Source organism: Copadichromis virginalis, linkage group LG23 (genome assembly GCF_057382275.1).
Source record: "Copadichromis virginalis isolate Kocher_CV1m ecotype Utaka linkage group LG23, C_Virginalis_male_GT1.1, whole genome shotgun sequence".
Lineage (NCBI taxonomy): Eukaryota > Metazoa > Chordata > Actinopteri > Cichliformes > Cichlidae > Copadichromis > Copadichromis virginalis.
In genome coordinates this window covers 19109202-19133564 of record NC_140639.1, presented here as the reverse complement: position 1 = coordinate 19133564, position 24363 = coordinate 19109202, and the positions used below count along the sequence as shown (strand labels likewise).

The 24363-nt window shown below is 40.4% G+C and overlaps 1 protein-coding gene across 1 annotated transcript; it reads right to left on the bottom strand.

The window, feature by feature from the left end:
• Positions 1–508: 508 nt before the first annotated feature.
• On the bottom strand, positions 509–24006 carry LOC146680617 (hydroperoxide isomerase ALOXE3-like). Its single transcript, XM_085447912.1, has 14 exons — positions 23860–24006; positions 23571–23769; positions 23327–23411; positions 22964–23086; positions 22766–22869; positions 16907–17073; positions 16633–16776; positions 14831–15034; positions 12409–12495; positions 12129–12298; positions 4798–4919; positions 3416–3516; positions 804–974; positions 509–688 (listed from the first exon to the last, which is right to left on the bottom strand). Exons 1-14 carry the CDS (start codon positions 24004–24006, stop codon positions 509–511), a joined length of 2004 nt encoding a protein of 667 aa, XP_085304038.1.
• Between the last annotated feature and the right edge of the window lie 357 nt (positions 24007–24363).

Below are 24363 nucleotides of genomic sequence, written 5' to 3'. Positions count from 1 at the left end.
GTTAAATCTCTATGATCTCTAAAAATGATATAGATAGCTATTAATTTTCCTATTTCAAAGTAGGTACACTTTTTATGGATTCATGCAATACACTGCAATAAGACAAAAATATTGATTATATAAAGCTTGTATTGAAACAAAATTGAGAATTAAAAACCAGAGAAGTGCAAAGGAGACCTTATTTCTTAAAGCCCTTCTCACCCTAGCAGCTTTCTATCTACGTATTTACCTTTTCATTATCAAAGAGAGAAACAGCTTTAAAATTATGATTAAAAAAGTAGAAATCATTATAAATCAGAAACACTCTTTCCACTGATATATTTTCTAATTATGAAACATAAAACCTGAAACATAAAACCTGGTCATTGTATTAACTCAGAAGAATATTTTAGAAATTGCTGGTAAACTAAAGTTAAATCAATAGAATGAGTTTCAGGCAGAGCTCAAACTTCACTTTCTTTTCTGTTTTTGTTACTGAACTAAAGGAAGAGAAGCTGCCTTCTAATATTCAAATGGACACACTGTTTTCAGTCACGTCAGGATCCAAGTATGTGTATGGCAGGTCCAACACTGAGTTTCTGGCTTTGATCTCTGCACTCAGCCTTTTGAGCTCTACTTGGAAATCCTTTATTTTTTGGCAGGGAACCTCCTCAGTGAAATGCTCCTCTGGGTACTGGCCAAGAAAGATCTGATGAGATAGATATGAGATCACTGGCATGTTTTGCTTCTTCCACTCAAAATGCATAGTTGTATGACTTTTGAATTTGACATTTTGATGTACATTACATAACTTGAACACTTACAGAGTCAGAGGACTGCTTGCTGAGTAGCCACATGACGGCCATGCCATGAACTGTTGTTTGAATATTGGGGAATGTATCTATCATGCTTTTTTCACTTGCTTTCCCCTTTTTAGTTGGTGGGGGAAGCTGCAAGGTGACAGGACTATTGGGCATCCAGGCCCCAAAGTCATACTACATTGAAGGAGTAAAGGAAAGGTCATTAATAGGCTCTGAAGCACATAGCAGTGTGATATTGGTGTTTGGTCAAGCCTGGAGAGTCAAGGGGTGTAATACACATTAGGCTCTAACTTGATTAAGGACAAACATGAAGGAAAAGAGTGCATCCTTAAATTGCTGACCCAAAAACTAGAAATATTTGATGAAGAGATCTTTAAGAGCTTGAATGAAGGTGACTGGACTAGAAAGGGATCTCAAGATTGCATTGTAGGTAGCCAACACCACCCCTGTTTATTGGTCATTCAGTGGACATTGATGGCTTCTTTCACTCCTCTTTCAAACCATCTCTGTCTTCTCTGTCCAAAATGTGAATACCATCAACCCTAACTCTTTTGATCTCTACAGCCACTTCATAAACACATGGGACAACATAGAAGAGTCACGTCGACAGGCAAGACGTTCAAGATGTTCCTCTGCATCTGAACAACAAAGGTCACTCTTTTGAGGATGCCAATGTTCGCATTTTGGACAGAGAAGACAGATGAGTAATGAAAGAATTCATCTTTGTCCACTGTGGATGATCATCCTTGAACAGAGGTGGTGGTTTATGACACCAACTGTCTGCCATCTATAATCCAATTTTGAGATTCCTTCCCAGACACTTTAACCATCTTAAATTGGTCAGAGTGGGCACGCTCCATTTTGCTTAACTATTTTTAAATCCCTGTAGAACTGGAAACACGTAAGCTACCGCAAAATTTTTTTTTTGCATATGAAACCGGAGGAGTTGTGCTTACATTTTATGCCATCAGCTTGTCCTAGGTTACGATTTCCTTCCACATATAGCAAACGCTCTGTGTCCACACTACCGTTTTCAGTAGTTTTCAAAGAGTTGTGCATCCACATTGAAATGGCCAAAAACGCCTATATTCAAGCACAAAAGCGAGTGAGAATTAAACAATTTGAAGAAAAGCTATCTGGAGCATGTAAATACTGATATTAATCTTTAATAGGGCTGTTAAAATTGAGAGCAATCAAAACAACTGCTGTATAATGCCCTTTGTTCAATTGGTCACATGACTGCATCACATGACTAAAATGCGTCATCGTTTTAGAAAGTCTGCGTTTTCCAGCGCCCACACTGCGACAGGACACCTCCAGTTTGAAATGTATCCATTTTCGAGAGCGTTTCCAAAACACTGTGTTTTTCCTTGAGGAAAATGCCGGCTCAGTCTGGAAAACGATGCATTTTCGTTTGAAAACGCATTCGTGTGGACATAGCCTTAGGTCAAATGGCCCAGGATGTGAGTGGGCACTGGTTCTTATGTAGCACTTGCTACTCTCCTGGAGACTCAAAGCACATTTTCCTATGTCTCCATAAGTGCTTTCTAACATTCACACTCCACTGGATGCATCATAGAGTTACTTAGGGTTAGCATCTTGCCCAAGGATATTTGGCATACAAACTCGAACTCGACAGGGTTTGAACCACCAAAATTCCAACTAGTACGGAGCCTGCTCTACCACCTGAGCTTCAGCCATCACTAAAAATTTAATGTGAAAAGCAAGATGGACCTGAGATCATCAGTCAAGCCAGACTCTAAAATTAATATTCTCTTAGGACTTAAGTATACTTACCTTTTATAAATTATCCTGCCACTAACAAAGGAACACTTGTTAACTGAAGTGTTTTCCCAAATTGAGAGAAAAGTATTCATGGAGTTGGCAATAATTTATTTTGCTAACTAAACAATGCTCCTTTGCCTTTAATGTCTTGAATAATGCTATATCATCCAGGTAAGTAAATTGAGGTTGATTCTGTTCATCTAGATGTAGCATTTTCAGTGGAAGAAACATTTAGTCACTCATCCAAGTGACTTCTTCAGTCTCAGCTGACTGCAGGTTTCCCCAACCTTTACGCAATTACTGACACTAGTGCAACTGAAAGGGATGTGAGGTCAGTTCGTTTATCATGAATATGCAAACTGTCATGACCTTTGATCAAAGGCAACTTTTCAAAGCCCACTGATCTAAGACCATTGATCAATGGCCATGAGCACTATTTAATGAGAGTTGGGGAATGGCTTCAATCACAGCATTGTAAGGCGGTGAAAGATGTACCCTTAGGCCTCCTTCTCGATTCAGAGATGTTTTTTCCCTTCTTGTGTAAATGGCCTCCTTGACTCCCTGTGTTCCTCCCTGTCCAGGATGTGTTCAGGTAGCTGAGACTGAAGTCACTTGGAGTAGTGACGTTTCTCCACTGAAAACTTTACGTCCAGATGAACAGAATCAACCTTTTGGGGCTTAGCAATTGAAATTTGTAAAGTGATTGTAGTTTATTTCTGATATATTGTAAGGTGGTTAATCTTACCACTTTAAGGTCTTGAAGGTTCTTGCATGGCCTTAAACTATTACAACCTAAATAAATGAAATTAAATGATGTTAGAAGGTTTCACCTGCCCAGAGTTGACAGCTGAGTGCTGGGCAGAGCAAGTGAAGATCACCATGGTGACGAACTTGACCATCTCATCCACAGTGCTGAATTTCTGTGGAATTCCTGATGATCAGAACAAAAAGAAATGGCATTACTTCAATACACTGGGGAAACCAAAGTAAAGTTGTATCAAAATTACAATATTGTAGGTGCACATAAAGTTCTATTATCATAATAAAGTCTCACATCATGCTTTGGTCAGTGTATATAATATATAGGTAGTCCAAATATGCCAAAAACTTTAAACTGCTCTAAATGCTCAGATTCACACATTTTTTAGGATGGGGTAAAGTGTCCAATAGTAGGGATCACTACTAAACTAAACACTACTTACACTTTTTTTAATGCTAAAGTGGGAGTAGCACAAAGGTAATCCACAGGCAGTAACAGACTGCCCATCTACCTGCATCTACCTGTTGTTTTCAAGGAAGTAGGGTACTCCTGATTTTGCTGTTGTTGATCTTTTAGCCAGTGGAAGAGACAAGTGAAGTTATGACATACAAAATGCTGAAGTGGATCAAAATGTTAAAAAAAATGTTTCCACCACAGCCAGTGTCTGTATTGTTCATTTTATATTTTTAGTCTTTGATTTTTCTTCTACATTTCTGCTGTCTCCCCCTTCTGTTTCCCAGCCCCTTGTGAACCAATCAGAATTTGACCATGGCCATTCATGCTCAGCAAACTGCTTATGGGATTTTGGTTGACTGCATGGGAGCTTATTTGCAGTGGTTTCTAAACTGAAACATGTACGCAGACGGACACATTTGTGGGACCGTAAATCACGTTGGGTTTTCACCCAAATTCTGCTCAATGTCAAGGTCATCTTCTTGTCATTTTTACAGGCAGTTTTTCACATTCACTAAAATCTGTACTGATAAAAGTTCTAGTTTGGACTGTGATGTTCAGAAAATGAATGCATTCTTGCACCCCTTTACCACTGAAACATAAATGCCATCATTAAGTTTAGTTATGGTATAAAAATGTAAGATAGTTTAGAGCTGGTCAAAAACTTGGGCCACACCATTGACAAAGTATATCTTAGTGGTCAATAATAGTTGGTGAATGAGAACCAGTTGTCCTAAATTGATTTACAGGATTTTATTTCTCATTAGTTTGTGCATTATAGCCAGTGAATGACAGAAAAAAAGCTATAACTTTGCTTCTGTACTTTGATGTTATTTTTTTGGTAGGTATTACAATAACCTGTGAACTCGAATAGATCATGGACCAAACGACTTGGATCTATATATTTGAACTGCAAATCAGGCATTTAAATTCTAGTAGAGTTAAAATCTAAAATCACAGAGCTTTAAATGAGCAGAGTAAGTCCAAAATAAAGCTCACCTGTGCTTGCTTGTGAAAGGAATCCATGTTCATAAATGTCCTGAATCCACTTCTGCAGTTCAGAGTCTTTCTGGACTTCAGCATCAGTCTTGTAGTAGGAGGTGAGAATTTCTTTCACAAACCTTTGAAATATAGAGCCATAAGCAATGAAGCACAATCCCAATTTAAATACAGATTTCTTAAACACACTAGACCATAAAATTTGTTAATGTGTATAAAATGTGCTATTTTTTCCCCAACCTTTGGATCTTTTTTATATGAAAACTTTTATTTTCTACATAGTAATGGATGACAGTAAAGGAGGCAGGGTATGAATTTTTTAAGGTTGTTTTCAAGAAAACCAAGCCATGGGAGTACCTCAAGTCTACTAGACCCTAACCTTAACCTAAAAACAAAAGTCTTATAAGAACCCTCGTGAAGCTGATTCTGATCATCTTCTTGTGACGTTTTTAGTGGGAGAATCGCTCTGTCACTCATCCAAACAATAATTGTGCATAGTGACCGAAACTTGTACCACTGACTATCACATGTGTTGGGGGCTGTCAGGTCACTTTCATGATCATTAAGAAGTAAAGTGACATTGCCATTGATCAATGGTAGTGTGAAAGGACTCTAACTATTTTTTGGAGGTCTGAAAAGGTTACTCAGGGCGTTTTAGACTCCAATGATTTAATTGTCATCTATTTTGGAGCGGTTGTTTTGGTGCTGCCACAGGCCTGAAAAACAGCCTGGCTATTCCTGTTTATCAAACTCCCTTAACTCTAGAACAGTGGTTCTTAACCTGGGTTCGATCGAACCATAGGGGTTCGGTGAGTCGGTCTCAGGGCTTCGGCAGAGCCTCCACCGCGGGGTCCGGACACACCCGAATTATCGTGTAAATTTGTGATGACACGGCCCCTTTTGGCCATCACTGGCTGCAGATGATCATGCTACACTGCTTGGCGGAATTTAGCGCGCAGTAGTCAACGTGTGACTGTCGTGGTAGTAGTTCGTGTGATTTTTTTGTTAATATTTTAATCCATACTAACTATGTCGGGAAAAAGAAGAAAGTGGTTGGACGAATATGTACAATATGGATTCACATGTATCACGGAACGGGATGGGAGTGAGCGTCCTCTCTGCATGATTTGCAACGCCAAGTTGAACAACTCTAGTCTCGCACCAGCAAAACTAAAGGAACACTTCTTGAAGCTGCAAGGAGACATTGAATACAAGAACACAACACTTGCTGAATTCAAGGATGAAGAGAGACAGATTCGATGAAAGGCCCACTCTGCCTGCTCTTGAATTTTGTATCTGTTAACAAACCGATCCTCACAGCATCGTACGAAGTTGCTTACCTGATCGCAAAGCAGGGCAAGCCACACACCATTGGTGAAACACTCGTGAAACCAGCTGCATTAAAGATGTCGAATCTGATACTCTGAACAGCGGCCGAAGGTAAATGATTCCAAATTCCTCTTTCAAATGACACCATCAGCAACAGAATAGAAGACATGAGTAAAGACATCTTGGCTCAAGTATTCGCAGATCTGATTTCAAGCCCAGCAAAATTCAGCCATCAACTCGATGAGAGCACAGACGTTGCTAATCTAAGCCGGATTATCTTTTCAAAAAAAGCTACCGTTATGGAAACGACGAACAGAGAACAACAACTTCGCAAACTTCCCCCTTCTGGACAACTGTGTAAGTAAGATCGAAGATGTGTCTGGAATCGGAGATATTTCTGTATTCACGGAACTGAAGCAAACTATTGCAACGCACTTAGATGAGCTTGCAATGTCTCTCGACAGATATTTTCCTACGAGAGAGTCATATCCAGCATGGGTGAGACAGCCATTCACTTTTGCTGATTAGACAGCAGATGTCAATGATAAATACTTTGACGAAATCATTAAATTTCAGCAGAGCCAGGTTCAACAGCAACTCTTCAGAACAACAACGCTCTCAAAGTTTTGGTGTCGACAAATGGACAAGTATCCAGTTATTGCTAAGTAAGCCCTGGATTTTTTTATGCCATTTGTTACAACATATCTTTGCGAGCAATCCTTTTCGAGGATGCTGGACATAAAAACAAAGAAAAGGAACAGACTTTGCTGTGAAAATGACATGAGACTGGCACTTGCCAAGGTAAAGCCACGCATATCTGAACTGGTCTCTCAAAGGCAACAGCAGAAGTCACACTGATTTGCAGGTATGTAATTTGTTGTAAGTTTGTTCATTGTGTTGGTATTGTTCTTTGAACAAGGTGATGTTCATGCACGGATCATTGTGTGCACCAGTAAAAAAACACATCTATGTCTTGAATTTGAAAAAAAAAAATCAGATTTTATTTTTCACTAAAGAGGGGTTCGGTGAATGCACATACAAAACTGGTGGGGTTTGATACCTCCAACAAGGTTAAGAACCACTTCTCTAGAAGGATAGAAAGAAATTAGTTTTCTAATTATAACTTCAATAACCATACTTGCTCATCTATCTTCTTCTTGATTTAAAAAATGTAATAAAAAGTGTATCAGAATCTCCTGAGGGATTTTTTAATGCATGCCAGTGAACCCATTCTCAACCACAACAAATAGATTTGAGTTCTATTTTTTCTTTTTTTTCCAAAATGTTGCTCTACATCCAGTTACACAGCCACAAATAAAAAACACAAAGGGAGATTGAGTCTGAATGCAGTCCCAAATGGACGGTCTGGAGGAGGAATAATGTGAGAGACAGTTCTGGGGACTGGCCTTAAGGAGGAGTAGCAAAGGAGAACCTCTCTGGAGGTTGAGAAGGAGACCAGCTAAGGTGGGGAAGCCACACTAGAGGCTTGCAATAATAGACACAGTCCTTGTGGATGGCCTCGAGACAAGAGACCAGAAGAGAAGATGGAACCCCTCCTGTGGCTTGATAGGGGGCTAGTGACGGTCAAGGAGACTGGACCCCTCCAGAGGTTTGGCAATGGCTAGTTGCAGAGGCTTCACAGGTGGTCTAAAAGCCAGTGGGTGGAGTGGGGCAGTTTATCATGGTGGCCAGCAACAACAAGGCAGGAAAAACCAGGAACCAGCTGTTGAGGCATACTCCATGCAGTGGCCAAGGAAGAGGCTGGTGATCAGAAAGCAGGGCATTAGACTACAAGATGGCCTTCAGAGAAGGAATGGAACGGTTCTTGATCCAAAGCATCTGCCAAACATTTTCTGCTCTTGCTCTTGACGAAGGCGGTCGCACTTTTCTCCTCTCCTCCTCTCCCTTAGCTTCCCTGCTTAGCCTCTTATGTCCTTGTCTAGTCTCGTGTTTTTTGTATTACTTTTCCCTGGAACACTCTCTCACAGTCTGTTCTCTAAAACCTAAAAGTGGAATCATGGATTTGATCAACTGGTCCCTAAATGCAATTGACACCCCTTTCTCAATGAGAACTCACAATAAGATCTCTGAGTGCAAACTGGATTACATCTTGAAGAAGCTCACTGTGGTCGTGAGTTCTCAGAATTGGCTCTTTGAGCACAAGAATGACAACATCAAGGAGAGCAAGTTTGATAACATCATAGAGAAGCTCATGGCTCTCCAACGGGAGATTGAGAGACCAGTGTTGGACTGTTAGAACAGCTTTGAAATTCATATGAGTTGTTCGCACTAAAGTAAAAAACACCATCACTTCATGCGGATACCCTTTCGGCGCCAGCTGCAGTCTCAAGGCTGGAGCCAAACAAAAACACCCTGATAATGACTGTGTTTAGACTGTTCCTTCCCAGTCCACGCAAGGCCACCTGGGCTGGCTGGAAGACTGTTTACTTAGCCTAACAGGGCGAAGGACACTGTCTCAGCTGAACTCTGCACGTGGCGAATAAAGCCTTGATTGATTGATTGATTGATTGACAGCGTTGTAGCATGGGCATTTATGGGTGCCAACCAGGGTTTTAATAGTTTTGCAATTTTCATTAGTTTTTAATTTTATTTAGTTTTGACTTCAGATTTTCAATTTTATATCAGTTTTAATTAGTTTTTACCAATTGTTTGCTAGATTCGTCTTTTTTTTTAATCCTTAGTTTCAGTTTAGTTTTGATTAGTTTCAGTTATAGTTTTAGTTTTGTTTGCAATAATTAAGTGAAACAAAATCCCAGTTTCATCATATCAGTCATGCTCTTCTGCTTATCCTTGGGTATGTTGCTATTCCAGCTACCATACCCTGCACCCTGGACAGGTCGCCTGTCTGTCGCAGGGCTAACACGCAGAGACAGACAACTCACATTCCCACCTATGGGTTCTTTAAATAAATAAATAAATAAATTAGGGCAGATGAACAACCATTGATACCAGGCAACTTGTTTATATTATTGTATTTTGCACAACTCTGTTGCTTGTGAAGCTCGCACACAAGAATTTCACTCACATGTGCTGTACCAATGTACCTGCACATGTGATGTGACAATAAAAGTGATTTGATTTGATTTGATTTGAACTATAAAAGGTATATCTTAGCCCGAATGAGACTATTAACTCTTGCAGCACCGGGTGTTCATATTTTGGTTCAAGTGAATTGATAAACTTCTTGAAGGCTCACACAGTTGTGTAGATATCCCCGTCCTGTTGTCTCGGGATGCATCACACTGCCTGGCCTGGGGTTAGATTCTGTTTCTGGGGATTAGGGTTGAGTGTGCTCCCTTACCTTCTCAAGGTAAGCTAGGTTAGCCTTCTTGTGCGAGCTTTTCAAGTGCAGTTTAAGGATTGTGGGATTTTTTTCCTTATAGAAATGTCCCTCATAATTAGGGATGGGTATCGTTTAGGTTTTATCCGATACCGGTGCCAAATCGGTACTTTTTAAACGGTGCCGGTGCTCAAACGGTGCTCAAACCGGTGCTTAAAGAATGGAGAACACAAAATTGGTCCAAAAACCTCTCATGTTTAACTGTTTTCCACTTTTTCTTTGGTCATTTTAGCCTTTTTGGCCAGGGTGAAGGGAGTATCTGCCATCAAACAAGAGGACAGCCGCATGTAGCTATGATGATGTTTGCTAGTTCACCTTACATGCATTAATGTAATAACGTGGTTAGCCTACTCAACGTAAATTACACACGAACAACATTAAGCTACTCACGCAGAGAAGAACGGCTGCTGCTGCCATCATCATCATCATCCTCATCATTTCTGCTACACTGGCAGGACTAGGGGCCAGGACTCTCCTCTTCGTGTTTTTGGGGGATGTTGCATAACAGGCAACCCACCCGCAGTAGATGTGCTCGGTGTGAGGTCTCGTAGCAAGCTATCAAATACGGCACATTTCTGGGCTTTTAAAAAAAATGCTATGCGTCGCCAGGTGTTTCATCAGATTTGAGGTGTTACCTCCTTTGACAGTATCACAGTATCACCTTAAAGCACTTGTTGCAGGCTGCTGAGTTTGCATATTTTGCTGTGAAGTACAGCCAGACTTTTGACCGCTTCGCCTTGGGCATTTTTAATCTGTAGCTTTGCTCTAAAGGAACGTACGTAACTGGCCCACCTACTATCCTCGGAAACGTAAAATGATTGGCTAGAAGTGTATCACAGCTCAGGAAAAAAAAGCATCGAAATAAAGCACCGAAATGTGCACTGCTTTTCGGTCTGGTTACTACCGTTTATGTCAGAACCGACACCGGTACCCATCCCTACTCATAATTTGTCGCTTTCCACTACAAGACACTTGCTTTATCCAAAACACAGTCATATTCAAAGTAATCCCAAATTGGACCTCTGCGCTTTCTCCTGACTTTTCCTGACATGATTCTGCGCGTGGACGGAGCAGCAACACAGACGATTTGACTAACGTACTTGCCACCTGCTGGCATAATGAGACACAGCAAGAGAAAAACCTGGAAACTAAACTTCATTTTCACCCTTGACTATTGTATGACACACACACATCAATGAAAACTAAACACATTTTTGCTATAAATTCAATTAATTTTAGTTCGTTTTGTGAACACTCATTACAGTTTTAGTTAGTTTTCCTTTTTTTCGCAAAGTCTCGTTTTTAGTTTTATTTCCATTAACGAAAATGTTTTTTCACTTCTAGTTTTTGTTATTTCGTTAGTATTCGTTAACAATAATAACCTTGGTGCCAACCGAACCAGAGCACTAGTATTTATGATAAGACTGCTGATAGAAGTACCAGAATGAGTTGGGAAATGTATAAAGCTGTGCTTGCTGCTCAGATTTAGCTAAATGCTGCAAAACTGATCAGACAGTTTCACAGTGTAAATAGATAATCACAAAAGAAACCCAGAACTATTTTAAGCTAAAGAAATTAGATTTTCTTCCTTAACCACAGCCTTCACCTGATCCTAAGCCAACAGCGCATGCTTTTTTAGTTACTGAAGACAAAAGTGAATGTAGACAGACCTACAAACAAGAAGCAACTAAAGATCACTGTGGTAAAGGCCTGAGCATCTCAAGGAGAAAGCGTAGCATTTGGTGATCTCCATGGCTTTTCATCTTCAGGCAGTCATTGGCAGCAATGGACCCAAGCATTAAAATCTGCACCTGTGTTTAAAATTAAGTTATTCAAATTAATTTTAAGCCCCTGACAACAAGTTACTATGTTTAAACATGTATAAAATATGTATAAACAGCTAGTTCAATACTTTTTGCTTAACCCCTAGAGTTAAAGCTGAAAGTCTGCACATCTTGATGGACTGATTTAAAATCCATTGCTGTGGTGTAGTAAGACAATATTATAAAAATGTTGTTACACTCCATATATTTCTAGACATAGCTCTATATTTACCACCATACTGTAATAAACTGTTTGACCCAAATTTAACACATGAGCATCCTGATAAGGCTTTTTATTTGAAAAAAAAGTGAGTTTTTCCCCACTGCTCCACAAACTGACCAATTAGGCCTAACCTGATAGTTAGACTAATACCTCTTTTCCCCTTTTACCGACTTGATTCTACTCTGTCTTGGTCATTTTCCTTCGCAAATGAGTACAGTGTGTGGGTGGATGGGTGGGGGGGGGGGGGGGGGGGTTGAGCAATGTGGCAGAAGCTCCCATTATGTAATATGTATTCAACACAAACAAAGCAATGGAGGATGTCAAGGCGATGGTATACTGCCCCTCTGACTTTTCTTTTTGTCAGACTGAGGAAACCACGGTGTTGGGTTTTGTGTTGCCCTTTCCCTCATTTCCAGGTTTCAAATATGGAAGTTTTGATTTTTGCAGTCTACTGATGTCACATTTTTAGATCAACTCAGGTTGCTTGGAACGCCAGCCGAGTAGGTACTAAACAAAGTATCTGGTATACCACCTAATGGAAAACGCTAAAAATAAAGTTGACCCGAGTAAGCACTCAGAGGGAGAATTAGAGAACCTGAAGATGATTTCCCAAAGCTTCAATCCATCATCCCTGTAGTAGAAATTTGGTACATCTTTCAGCCCACGTTCTGCAATATCATCTGGGATACAGAGGGAGCTGTAGGTCAGGGAGGATAACGATTTCTGCAGGATTGTGATTACACCCTTTCCACCAGAAGCTGCATACTAGAGAACAGATACAACAAATACAAGTGAGAAGCAAATACTGTACACAATAGTAAAAAAGAAAATGTTGTTTAGGTTTTGGTCTGTTCAGTGTGTTGGTCTTTTCGTACCCGAGTCAAAACTCCCGTCTTAGATATTAGAAGTTGCCGAGCTAAGACGTTAATCTGAAGTGTGTAGCGAGTGTGAGGCATCAGAAGCTGGCAGAAAGGGAGAAATTTATTAGTAAGAAAATAACTTTTTCCTTCCTTATTTGATGATTTCAACGCAGTCATGTGAAAAAGAATTTTTAAACAGGTTTCTATGCAGTCTTGTGAAATTCTTACTACACTGTCACACACCTGGACAAAAATGACTCATATGTTCGAATGCTGTTCATAGATTTCAGTTCAGCATTCAACACCATAATCCCCCAACAGCTCATTCAAAAACTGGTCCAGCTGGGGCTCAACACCTCACTGTGCAACTGGCTGTTGGATTTCCTCACCGGAAGACCTCAAGCAGTACGGGTCGGCAGTAACACATCCAGCACCATCATTTTAAACACGGGGGCCCCGCAGGGATGTGTGCTGAGCCCCCTCCTCTTCACTCTGCTGACCCATGACTGCACTCCATCATACAGCTCCAACCTCTTCATCAAGTTTGCGGACGACACAACGGTGGTGGGTCTCATTAGCAACAGGGATGAGACCGACTACAGAAGTGAGGTGAGACGCCTGGCCACGTGGTGTGCTGACAACAATCTCTCTCTGAATGTGGAGAAGACGAAGGAGATTGTTGTGGACTTCAGGAGAATGCACACCCAACATGCTCCTCTGACCATTGACGGAGCGTCTGTGGAGAGAGTGAGCAGCACCAAGTTCTTGGGTGTGCACATCACAGAGGATCTCTCCTGGACGTACAACACCACAGCACTGGCCAAGAAATCACAGCAGCGTCTCTTCTTTCTCCGCAAACTAAGAAGAGCAGGAGCACCAGCCCCCATCATGCACACTTTCTACAGAGGCACCATCGAGAGCATCCTGTCGAGCTGCATCACTGTGTGGTTTGGAGCCTGCAATGCGTCCTGTCATAGAACCATCCAACGCATAGTGAGAGCTGCAGAGAGGATCATTGGTGTCTCTCTCCCCTCCCTCCAGGACATTTACAGCACCCGTCTCACTAAAAAAGCCCTTTGCATAGCGGCTGATCCCACGCACCCAATGCAAAGCTTCTTCAAGCTGCTGCCGTCGGGGAGGAGACTGCGGAGTCTCCAGGCCAGGACCAGCAGGCTGAAGGACAGCTTCATCCATCAGGCTGTCAGGAAGCTTAACTCCCTCCCGATTCTGCCCCCTCTCCCCTCTCTCCTCCACGGTCTCACTGAACTCTGTCACACACACACAAACACACACACTCTCTGACTCACTCACTGGCCTGCACCAGTTACCAGTCACTTTGTGGAGCATTGGACTGCCATTACCTCATAAGACTTTGTTGTTACACTTTCTCTTACCGTACACTACTAAATCTCCATTTGCACTATTTGCCTATTTGCACTACTCTGCCTGGTTTACACTCAATGTCACTTACCCATTATATTGTATATTGTATAGCTTTCTTGTTATATGTAAAATTGTATTTATTTAAATTTTTACTTTTTAATTATTTTACTTGCATTTTTAATCACTTTTATATTTAAATATATTTAAATGTTCATTTGCTATTTATCTAGGGATTGAGAGTAACGCAATTTCTATTCTCTGTATGTCCTGTACATGTGGCAGAATCGACAATAAAGTTGACTTTGACTTTGACTTTGACTACCTCTTAATAAGAGGGCCAGTGGCACCCAGTTGCTGCTGATGAAATGCACAAAGCCAAGAGGTTTTGAGAGATGTTTTTGAATTTTGTTTAAGCATTGTATTTTGGATTATCTTTGTTTTAGGATTCTGGTCTCAGTATAGTCGCAATTCTTTTTAGTTCAGTCCTTTATTACAGCTCTGTGTTTCCTGTTTGTTTTCTCTGGACTTCTCAGTTTTGTTATCCAGGTCTTAGTTTTGTTTATATTCGATCTCATATTTCTGTTATAATGCCTCCCGTGTTCCTTGTGCATTCTTGTGAAGTCACTCTCGTCTCAGTGTTTGTTTACCTTTCTGTTTTTGTTTCAAGTCTATGTTTCTGTTCATGCATTCGGTTTTTTCCCATTTTATTTTGGTGGTCTTTTGTCTCTGGTGCCTTGTGTTCTCCCTCTGGCTGTTTGAGAGTTCCTGATTTTTTTTTCTCAACTTGAGTTATTTTTATAATGTTCTTTGGACAAATGAGACTAAAGTAAAGATGTTTGATGACAATGCACAATGCACTTTGTCAGCACAAAGACCTTGTACTAACTGTTAAGCAGAGTGATGGAGAAGTGATGAGCCAGAGGAACTGGACACTACATTAGTGCTGCTGCATTGACTTTCCACATCTTTTCCTTTTTGAGAAATTGACTGGCACTAGTTAGTGCTATATTCAACTCCAAGGCACAAAAGACTTAGACTGTTTAGCCTCAGTTACCTTGTACAGTGGATGCACCATGGGCAGGTTACGCAGCAGTGAGACTGTAAAAACCTCAGCCAGCAGGTGTGTGCGTAGCAGGTGAACACTGACTTCATAGAAGTTGAAATCTGCACTTCTCACAAAGATTTTGGCCATCAACCAGTCATACTCAGAATCAGTAGGAAGGAAGATTGGGTTGTCCTTTGCTGGTTTCTGCTTTAGCTGAAGAAGAAGGAAGAGATATGCTTTTAATTCATTGCATTTGATCTATTATCCTCATTATTTGATGAATAACCATATTTTGGTTACTTATTTAGGTGAGTTTTGTCATGTTCCTGGGTCTTGACTCAGAGGGTTAAGTGTTTTTGTCTGTGTCCCGCTCCGGACGCTTGGCATATAGTTAAACTCATCCCATACTGTTTGAGTTTAGCAGAATTAATTTTTCGTTTAATAATGTATTGCTGATTGCTTTTTTGATGGCCAATTAAATTATGCAGTCACATTATAAATAGCTGCTATCTGAGCATCCCTCTCTTACTTACCTGTTGCCCTATACATCCAGGTCTCTGCTCATGTGGCTTCCGTAGCTGTCACAGGTAGGAGTCATGTTTATGCCGCTGCTTCCTCAGTCTGTATTGGTTACACTGTAGCTGATTGATTCTGCTCATGCTTTTGTAGAAACTTCCTGCGGATGCTTATATTCTCAGAAATATGTGTCTCAGTAAGATGTGGTGTTTATCCCCTTGATTCTGTAAGTTTCCCTACTTCTGGGCCCAAGGTCTTAATGCATTCATTCAGGCTGCTCTTTTTAATGTGCTGTAACACTTTGTATCTTGTTTTATTTAATATAATGAAGCCTCATCATTGGGGTAATTGGCAACCTCTCTGGTTTTTTATTAGCATCATTTATATGCAGCACATGTTCAAGCTCAGTTTTTAAAACCTTATGATGTAACTACAGTCAATGGGCTAACAGTTTACCAATACACCAAATATCTGAATGCTTCAGAGAAGAGTCAGAGCTCAGGATCAGTAATTTTTCAATTTCTCATAGTGAGTCATCCAAAATATGTAGTAGTTAGATATTACTGGCTAACCTTGGATTGGGCATGGATAATCTCAGATGTTCTCTTGACTCAAATTTAGGCAATGTTCAGTATCTTCTCCCAGCAGGGAAATCGGGGACCCTCACATTGTCTTTTTTTGTTTTGTTTTTTTTGTTTTTTTGTTTTTTTTTTTTTTGGGGGGGGGGGGGGGGGCTGATGCTCATCCTCCATCCTCAATGTGCTATTGTTTATATTTTTCTAACCATAGGTCTATAGGTAGCCACCACGTAGCAAACCATTATATGCCAGCTAGCCCAATTTCAATAATGCTACAAACATTGCTGCTGTTTAGTTTTCTGCCGTGTGTTCTGTTTCTTTTTAGAAATCCATTTGTGTTCTTTTTTGCTTTGCCTTTTATGGGTTTTTTTGCATCTTAAGAAGAAAGTGTGCCCTCTTGATGCATGCTAAATCATTCAGGTCTGAAAAAACATTTCATCACTCATCCAAGTGACTTCTTCAGTCACTGCAGGTTTCCCCAACTTTATAAACAGTACATTTGCACAATGACTGAAACTAGCACCACTGACTAACGATGGGCTGCGAGGTCAGTTTCTTGATCATTAATATGCAAAGTGTCGTGACCACTGAATTACAGCCATGATTGCTGTTCAGGGAGTTGGGGAATGGAATCACAGCACTGTAAGATGATGAAAGATGCACCCTTTGACTTTGTCAACTTTGTCAAGCATTAGTATTATTGAGTGTTGAACTCACCTGAATAGCAATTGGCATCAGCTTATTATCAGGGGTTTTCTGAAGCAGAATAAGAGGAGCCATCAGATACTGCTTCTTTTTGTTGATGGTGTTTGGTTGCACTCCATCCAGAAGCTTGTAGTCACACAGGAAGATGTTGCCCTTCTGTTTGGAATTCCAGAAAGCATTACTGATGATTTTATGTCATGCATGCAGTTTGAATATTACAATTATGAAGTGAATGTACCAGTAAGATCAGCCAGTCATCATTAGTTCAAGAGAATTAAACACTTACCATCATTTCGTCTGCCAGACTTCCCCGACCATGGAGAGAGACCATGTCACCAGTGACAGGAAAGTTCTTTGGGAGTGCTTTACAGCATCGGATCAACATGGGGTTGACACCATTGAGAAACTGATAGCCAAATAAAGAGTCTCCCTTCCAATGTTTATGAACAAAGTCTGGAAAAATAATATTTTTTACTTGATTTTGGAATACAGGAATCACCACCTAAAGAGTCTTGATGCATGCTATATCATCCCCAAAAGGTTGATTCTGTTCATCTGTTCATAGCGTTTTCAGTGGGAGAAACGTTTAACCACTCATCAAAATAACTTCTTCAGTCTCAGCTGACTGCAGGTTTCCCCAACTAAACAGTACATTTGCACAATAACTGAAACTAGCACCACTGAATGAACAATTGGCTGACTCAGTTCCTTGATCATGATCATTACTATGCAAATTGTCATGACCACTTAATGAACAGTCGCGGTGCAAAAGTACTGTTTATAAGTTTGTGGAAATCTGCAGTCAGCTGAGCCTGAAGAAGTCACTTGGATGGGTGATGAAACATTTCTCCCACTGAAAACGCTACGTCCAGATGAACAGAATCAACTTTTTGATCCTACCTAAAGACAACATAGTGCCCAGAAATCTCCGATGACACAGGGACAATTGGGGATTTCCCTGAAGGAAGTTTTTTGATCTCCAAAAACCTTTGTCTGTTGTTAAAAAACTTCTAGCTGCAACAAACACTAAGTTGCACTGGGGTGGTCTACAGCTTAGTACAAAGGGGTTGGGCTCAGAATTGGAACTTCCAACTCTGAAACCATAGTTCACAGTCAGAAAAGGATGGATTGCACAGATCACTGCATTAAGATGAAGATAGAGGTAACTTCAAAATCACATGCAAAGAAACGCACAGAGGATTAACAGCAGATGATCCAGCAAAGTCTACAGGGAGGTCAGGCCTATTTATGCACAAGCACACACATAAACACACATAACAAGTGAAAACTAACACAAAGCATATGCAGGAAGTCAAACTGATGTTGGACACAAATGAAAACAAAATAAAAAAAAGGAACAACCCAAACCTGAATTCAGATGGCCAAACATCAAGTACAGAATAAAATAAACATGAAGAGTCTGAGGATGAACAGAAGGCAGAGGAGGGGCGGATAATAACACACTGAGGGAGCTGAACACTCAAAAGATTACAAACTCAAACAATAAACTGTGGTTTAATACAAATGTAGCCAAGTGTACAAGTATACAGATAATAATATTTTCTACTTTAGTTTAAAAAAATATCAGTTTAAGGTGAAAAAAGAGCTCTAAAAATTTCTTTGAATGCATGTTCTTTGTTTATATTTATGTTAAAACAAAAATGTTATTGAGTAGTTTAATTTCATTGTTTACACAGTTTCCTGTTTTCTGCATGTAGTGTGCACTTTAATTTGTTCATTTTGGTGATTTGTGTCATTGCATATTTTGGTCACCAGGGGGCAGTGCTTAAGAGTTTACTGCAGTTTTACCAAAACTTAGAAAAAATGCATCTTGGGAATTACTGTTTTTTACAAAAAGGTGATATCATTGGCAAGAAATCAATGATGCAAAGGACCTGCACGTGCACCTTAGGGCGGCTATTTTCTGTGTGTAGGGGATAAGTTGTGATATCATATGTGTTCTCCAGTATCCAGGTGAGCTGAAATATTGCTGTGGAATCCAGAGGCCACTGCCATATTTCTTCTTTGTATATATTTCATTTATTTTACCTCTTTTATTTCTCTGGTCCATTTTTGATTATTCTGTCTTCACCGAAAACAAAAGACTGCACATTAAGAACCCCAGTAATTGTGTCCTGTGAGGTTATTCATTTCTCAGGCTATACAAATAAGGAATTCAAAACTAATATTTTAACAGTAGAGCAATCTAGGTTTGTACTCAAAGCTCATTTTAAACTGAACTGTGAACAGGAAGTCAAAAAATACAACAAGAACTAATGCTCAGATTTACTTGTATGATAAAAGCACAACTGAAAAAGACTAAAAATGATCAAAACGTTCAAACACTAGAATAATAAACAGGAAACTGACATACATTGACTAAGAGTCCAAAAATCAACACAAGAAACAGACTCGAAACCATTCTTGTTTTTAAGTGTAGTTGAATATATTTGATTTCCGGTGTACTCACCGGTACATTTTTCGATTATTTGGATTTATTTGGATTAATTGGATTATTTGGATTCAGATTTGAATGAACAGGAACATTCACACTCAGGACCAGATCGATCTCTGCCAGAGATTGACTTGCAACGCTTGTCCTCAACTTCTGTTATTTCAGCTGAATGTGTTCTCACGTCTTCTTCTCAGTGAGCTGCACTAGCGTAACTGTTTGAGCTATTTTAGCCTACCTGTTCGTTGCTCGGGCCGGCTTGGCTCCTTTTCCTCCACATAATCGAAGATGTGGACCAAGATGTTCCTGAGCTGGTCGGCACTATTTTGGATTCTCCTGATGCTCGTCTACCATCCTACGGCTGGACTGCTCCGCTATACAGCCGCTGAGCTCCTGCGCCTTCGCGGGCAGCTATCGCTCCCGTCGCCGGCGGAGCTCCACTACCACCCGGCATCACTTTCCAGCCTCGCCGGAGATACATCCATCGCGGGTCCCGCAGGATTTTCCATAACTCCAATGGAACTAAATCGTTCTGGTCTGCTACTTGCCGCCCTCGCAGGAACCCTGATCGGGCTGTTAACCATCGATCTCTAGCCCACCTGCCCAGGGCGCCCACCGCGATTAGCAAAAAAGAAGATACTCCACTCAACTTCGGTCTTCTAAACATTCGTTCATTGACAAGTAAGGGACCTCTCACCCAAGACCTCCTATCTGACCGTAAGTTTGACTTTTTCTGCTTAACTGAAACCTGGCAACAACCTGATGACTTTTCTCAGCTAAAAGAATCTGCTCCTCTGGGGTTTGTTTACTTTTCTAAACCCCGCTGCTCAGGTTGTGGGGGTGGTCTCGCAATCCTTTTTCGCCAGCACTTGAAAGTCCTGCCAGTTAACGTTGATACCTTTAGTTCTCTAGAGGTCCTTGCATGTGAGCTGACTGGACCCATTCCCACCATCATAGCTACTGTATACCGCCCCCCCAAACCTAACCCTGTCTTCCTCAGTGACTTTGCTAATCTACTAACCCATCTTTCATCTCTCTCCCCAAATGTGATCTTGGTGGGAGATTTCAACATTCACATGGACAATAATGACCTTCTGCTCACCAGAGACTTTTCCTTCTGTCTCGAAGGCTCTGAATTTAAACAATTTATCGACTTTCCCACTCACTCTAAAGGACACACCCTGGACTTGGTCTGCTGTTCTGGTCTTACTCCCTTGAATCTTTCTGCTACTGAAATCCCCATAACTGACCACTTCCTCCTTTCATTTAACCTTACTCTCTGCTGCTCTTCTACCAAGCCAACCCGTCTCATCTTGTTCCGCAACATCAAGAACATTGATATGGACATTCTCACTACCAGTTTGGACAATGTTCAGATTCCGGACTTCTATTCTACTCCTTATGATTTGTTGTTATATTATAATAATTGTCTATGCACTGTCCTTGATTCTCTGGCTCCTGTAAAAACCCACTCTGTTTCCTTCGCTCGCTCTGCTCCCTGGTTTACCTCTGACCTCCGAGCTCTGAAGGCCAAAGCTCGGCAGATAGAGCGTAAATATAAGAAATCTGGTTTAACTGTTGATTCAGAAATCTATAAATACCACGTACTTCAGTATAAAGACTCCATCAACAAGGCCAAACAAAGCTTCTACTCTGGTATTATCAGTTCTTATGAGGGTAATACAAGGACTCTGTTTTCAGTTCTCAACAAACTAATTCAACCCCCCAACGCTTTACCACCACACTTCTATTCCTCTGAAACCTGCAACTCCTTGATGCTGTTCAGGACTACGAAAATCAATAACATCCACCAGCAACTCAGATCAAATGTTGTGTCTATGCCCTCTCCAGAACCTTTCTCCTTTTTGAGCCGTTTTCCACTTTTCATCTTCCTGATTTATCTGATATTTCCGAGTTCATATGTAAATCAAAGCCTGCCACATGTCATGTTGACCCCATGCCCACAGGGCTTGTGAAATCCTGCCTCTCTTCTTTACTCCCACTCATTTCTGCTATCATTCACTCTTCTCACACCACCGGTATCGTTCCCTCCTTATTGAAGACTGCTCTAGTCACTCCTATACTGAAAAAACCTTCTTTAGATCCTAACAACTTTAGCAACCTCCGTCCGATTTCCAATCTACCCTTCATTTCTAAGATACTCGAAAAAGTGGTTGCAGCTCAACTTCATTTACACCTGGTTAATAATAACATCTACGAGAGATTTCAATCTGGTTTTCGCTCATGTCACAGTACCGAAACTGCTCTACTTAAAGTCACTAACGATCTTCTAATCGGAGCTGACTCTGGTCTTCTCACCATTCTCGTCCTTTTAGATCTGAGCTCAGCCTTTGACACCATTTCTCACTCTGTCCTTCTAAGCAGACTTTCCTCTCTCGGCATCTCTGACACACCCCTCGCCTGGTTTCAATCATGTCTCCTCGACCGTTCCCAGTTTATTCAACTAAGATCATTCCGCTCTCGTCTATTCCCCGTCACCTCTGGTGTACCCCAAGGCTCAGTTTTAGGCCCTCTTCTCTTTATAATATACATCCTCCCTCTAGGTACCATCTTCCGCAAATTTGATCTTCAGTTTCACTGTTTTGCTGATGACACCCAGTTATATCTCTCTTGCAAACCTGATTCCTCCCTCCCACCTTCTTCCCTTACAGAGTGTCTATCCGAGTTAAAATCCTGGTGTACCTCTAATTTTCTAAAGCTCAATGAGGATAAAACTGATATCCTCCTTATTGGCACCAAATCCAACCTTTTGAAGGCAAACCATTTCTCACTTACCATCGATAACTCCACAGTTTTCCATTCTACTCAGGTTAAGAGCCTTGGTGTCATCCTAGACAGTTCACTTTCCTATAAATCTCACATCAATAATCTCACCCGTTCTGCCTACTTCCATCTACGTAACATTAACAGATTGCTTCCTTCTCTTTCCACCTAGTCTACGTCCATTCTTGTCCACAGTCTTGTTACCTCCCGTATTGACTACTGCAATTCTCTTTTGCATGGTCTCCTCCAAAAATCCCTCCATAAGCTTCAACTGGTTCAGAACTCTGCTGCTCGCATTATCACCAGAACCCCCTCTTACCAGCACATCACCCCTGTTCTTCAGGAACTTCACTGGCTGCCTGTGAAATTCCGGATAATTTTCAAACTTCTTCTGCTCACCTTCAAGGTCATTCATAACCTCGCTCATCCTTACCTTTCTGACCTGTTAACCACCACCTGTTCTGCCCGTTCACTTCGTTCTTCTTCTTCTATCCAGCTTACTGTATCTTCCTTCCGCCTCACCACCATGGGAAGCAGAGCTTTCAGCTGCTCTGCTCCCAGGCTGTGGAACTCTCTGCCCCCAGAAATAAGAAACATTGGTTCTCTCCCCCAGTTTAAATCCCAACTCAAAACTCATCTGTCCAAATCTGAATATTCACTGTGAATCCACTGTTTGTTAATTTCATCTTGTGCTTTTATTTTATTGTTCTTATTCTGCCATTGTTTTACTAAGTGTTTTATCCTATTGTAAAGTGTCCTTGGGTGACTTGAAAGGCGCTCATAAATAAAATTTATTATTATTATTATTATTATTATTATTATTATTATTATTATTATTATTATTATTATTATATAACATCGTGAAGTATGAGCAATGTTTGAGTGAATGAACTTCTGATGATTTGTTACCTGTTACTTGAGTTCGATGAGCGCATAAAAGATGACTAATATCATCTATGTGAGTCCAGTTTTTCTTTAACTCAGCCATTTCAATCAGTTCCAACTCTACCAGTCTAGAAAAGAAAAACATTACTTATTATGATGCTTATAATTTCATTAGATGTGTAGAGATAAAAAGAGATGTGTAACAGGACATGAATACTTCACCCTGTGACTGCAGTGTATTTCATCTCTGCTGTCTTGGTCAAGGAAAAATGGACATCATAGGGCAGAGACTGAATGCTGTTTCCCTTAATGCAGTGCGGTATCCCCTGTGCATATACATCCCAGCTGGGCACGATAGCGATAACAGAGTGGTGAGTGGAGAGCCTAATTACCAATGTATCTGCAGTCTCAATGAAGATTATATATAAACCTAACACACTTAAATTTTACATGATATTTTTTATAAATCCTGGTGGATTTTATGTGATATTTATTTGTTTCCATATTTCATTAATATACACCAAATTTTGATTTCAGGCAACTTAATGTTAAGATGCAAAATGTAAAAATACTCTAATTTCTTACCAAAAGACTTTCTGTCGCTGCTTAAGTTCCTGCTGCCGACTGCACCCACCAAGATGACTGTTGCTGTCATCAAAGATTCTGAGAGCTTCATAAAAGATTTGAAAAAGATAAAAAATAGTATATTATCATCTTTTAAAATACAGTATCATTGCAGTTTTGCTTGATCACCTTTATTGCCTCTTTATTGGTTATCTTTTTGGGTGTCATTGAAACGTATAAATAAGACAAGCACATTTCCACAAACCTGTCCCCTCTCTGAAGCAATAGACCTCACTGTCAGTAATCCAGTGGTAGATGGGGAAGTGGTAGGTTTTGTTTTTAGGGGATTTCACTTCCACCTTGGCAGGATACCAAGAGTCTTGGAGAAACCTTTTCTGTTTGTCTAACTTTATCATCACCAGCTTTCCAAGGGATTTGGGGCAGGACACAATAAAATGAGATACCTGGAAAAAACAAAACAAAAATAAAAACAAAAGATCCACATCACATGTAGTTTTAAATAGTTTTAATATGCAGAGGGGTTTCAGACTCACTTGCCCTCTGAAGAAAGATGGTTTCCAGCTTGTGAGATCAATGCGTTTGCTCTCTCCATCTGTCCCGACCAGTGTAATGTAGACGTTATTGAAAGTGGAGGCCAAGGCCAGATTGCCAGTGAACACGGTCACTTCATAGTTAATCATTGTCACCCTTAAAGTAGAAAAACCCAGATGAAGAGAGAATTTTAATAACCATTCTCAGCATCATTTGACCGAACATTTAATTCAAATTAGTACTTTATTCCATCATAAGTTGCAGTCCAATTATTGCAGATTGAAATAGTTTCATAAATAATCTGCCTTATCTCAGCAAATGAGACCAAGAACATCCTCTGAAGAAATGTTGATATGAAAAAAGTCACCGCTAATATCTTTATGTTTTATAGGACTGCTCAGTAAGCTGCATCAGTCATTGCTGATCACAAAAGTATGAACCGGCAGAACCTGCAAAAACTATGCATACTACAGAGTTAGAAGGGAATTATCGTCAAGGACTGTTTT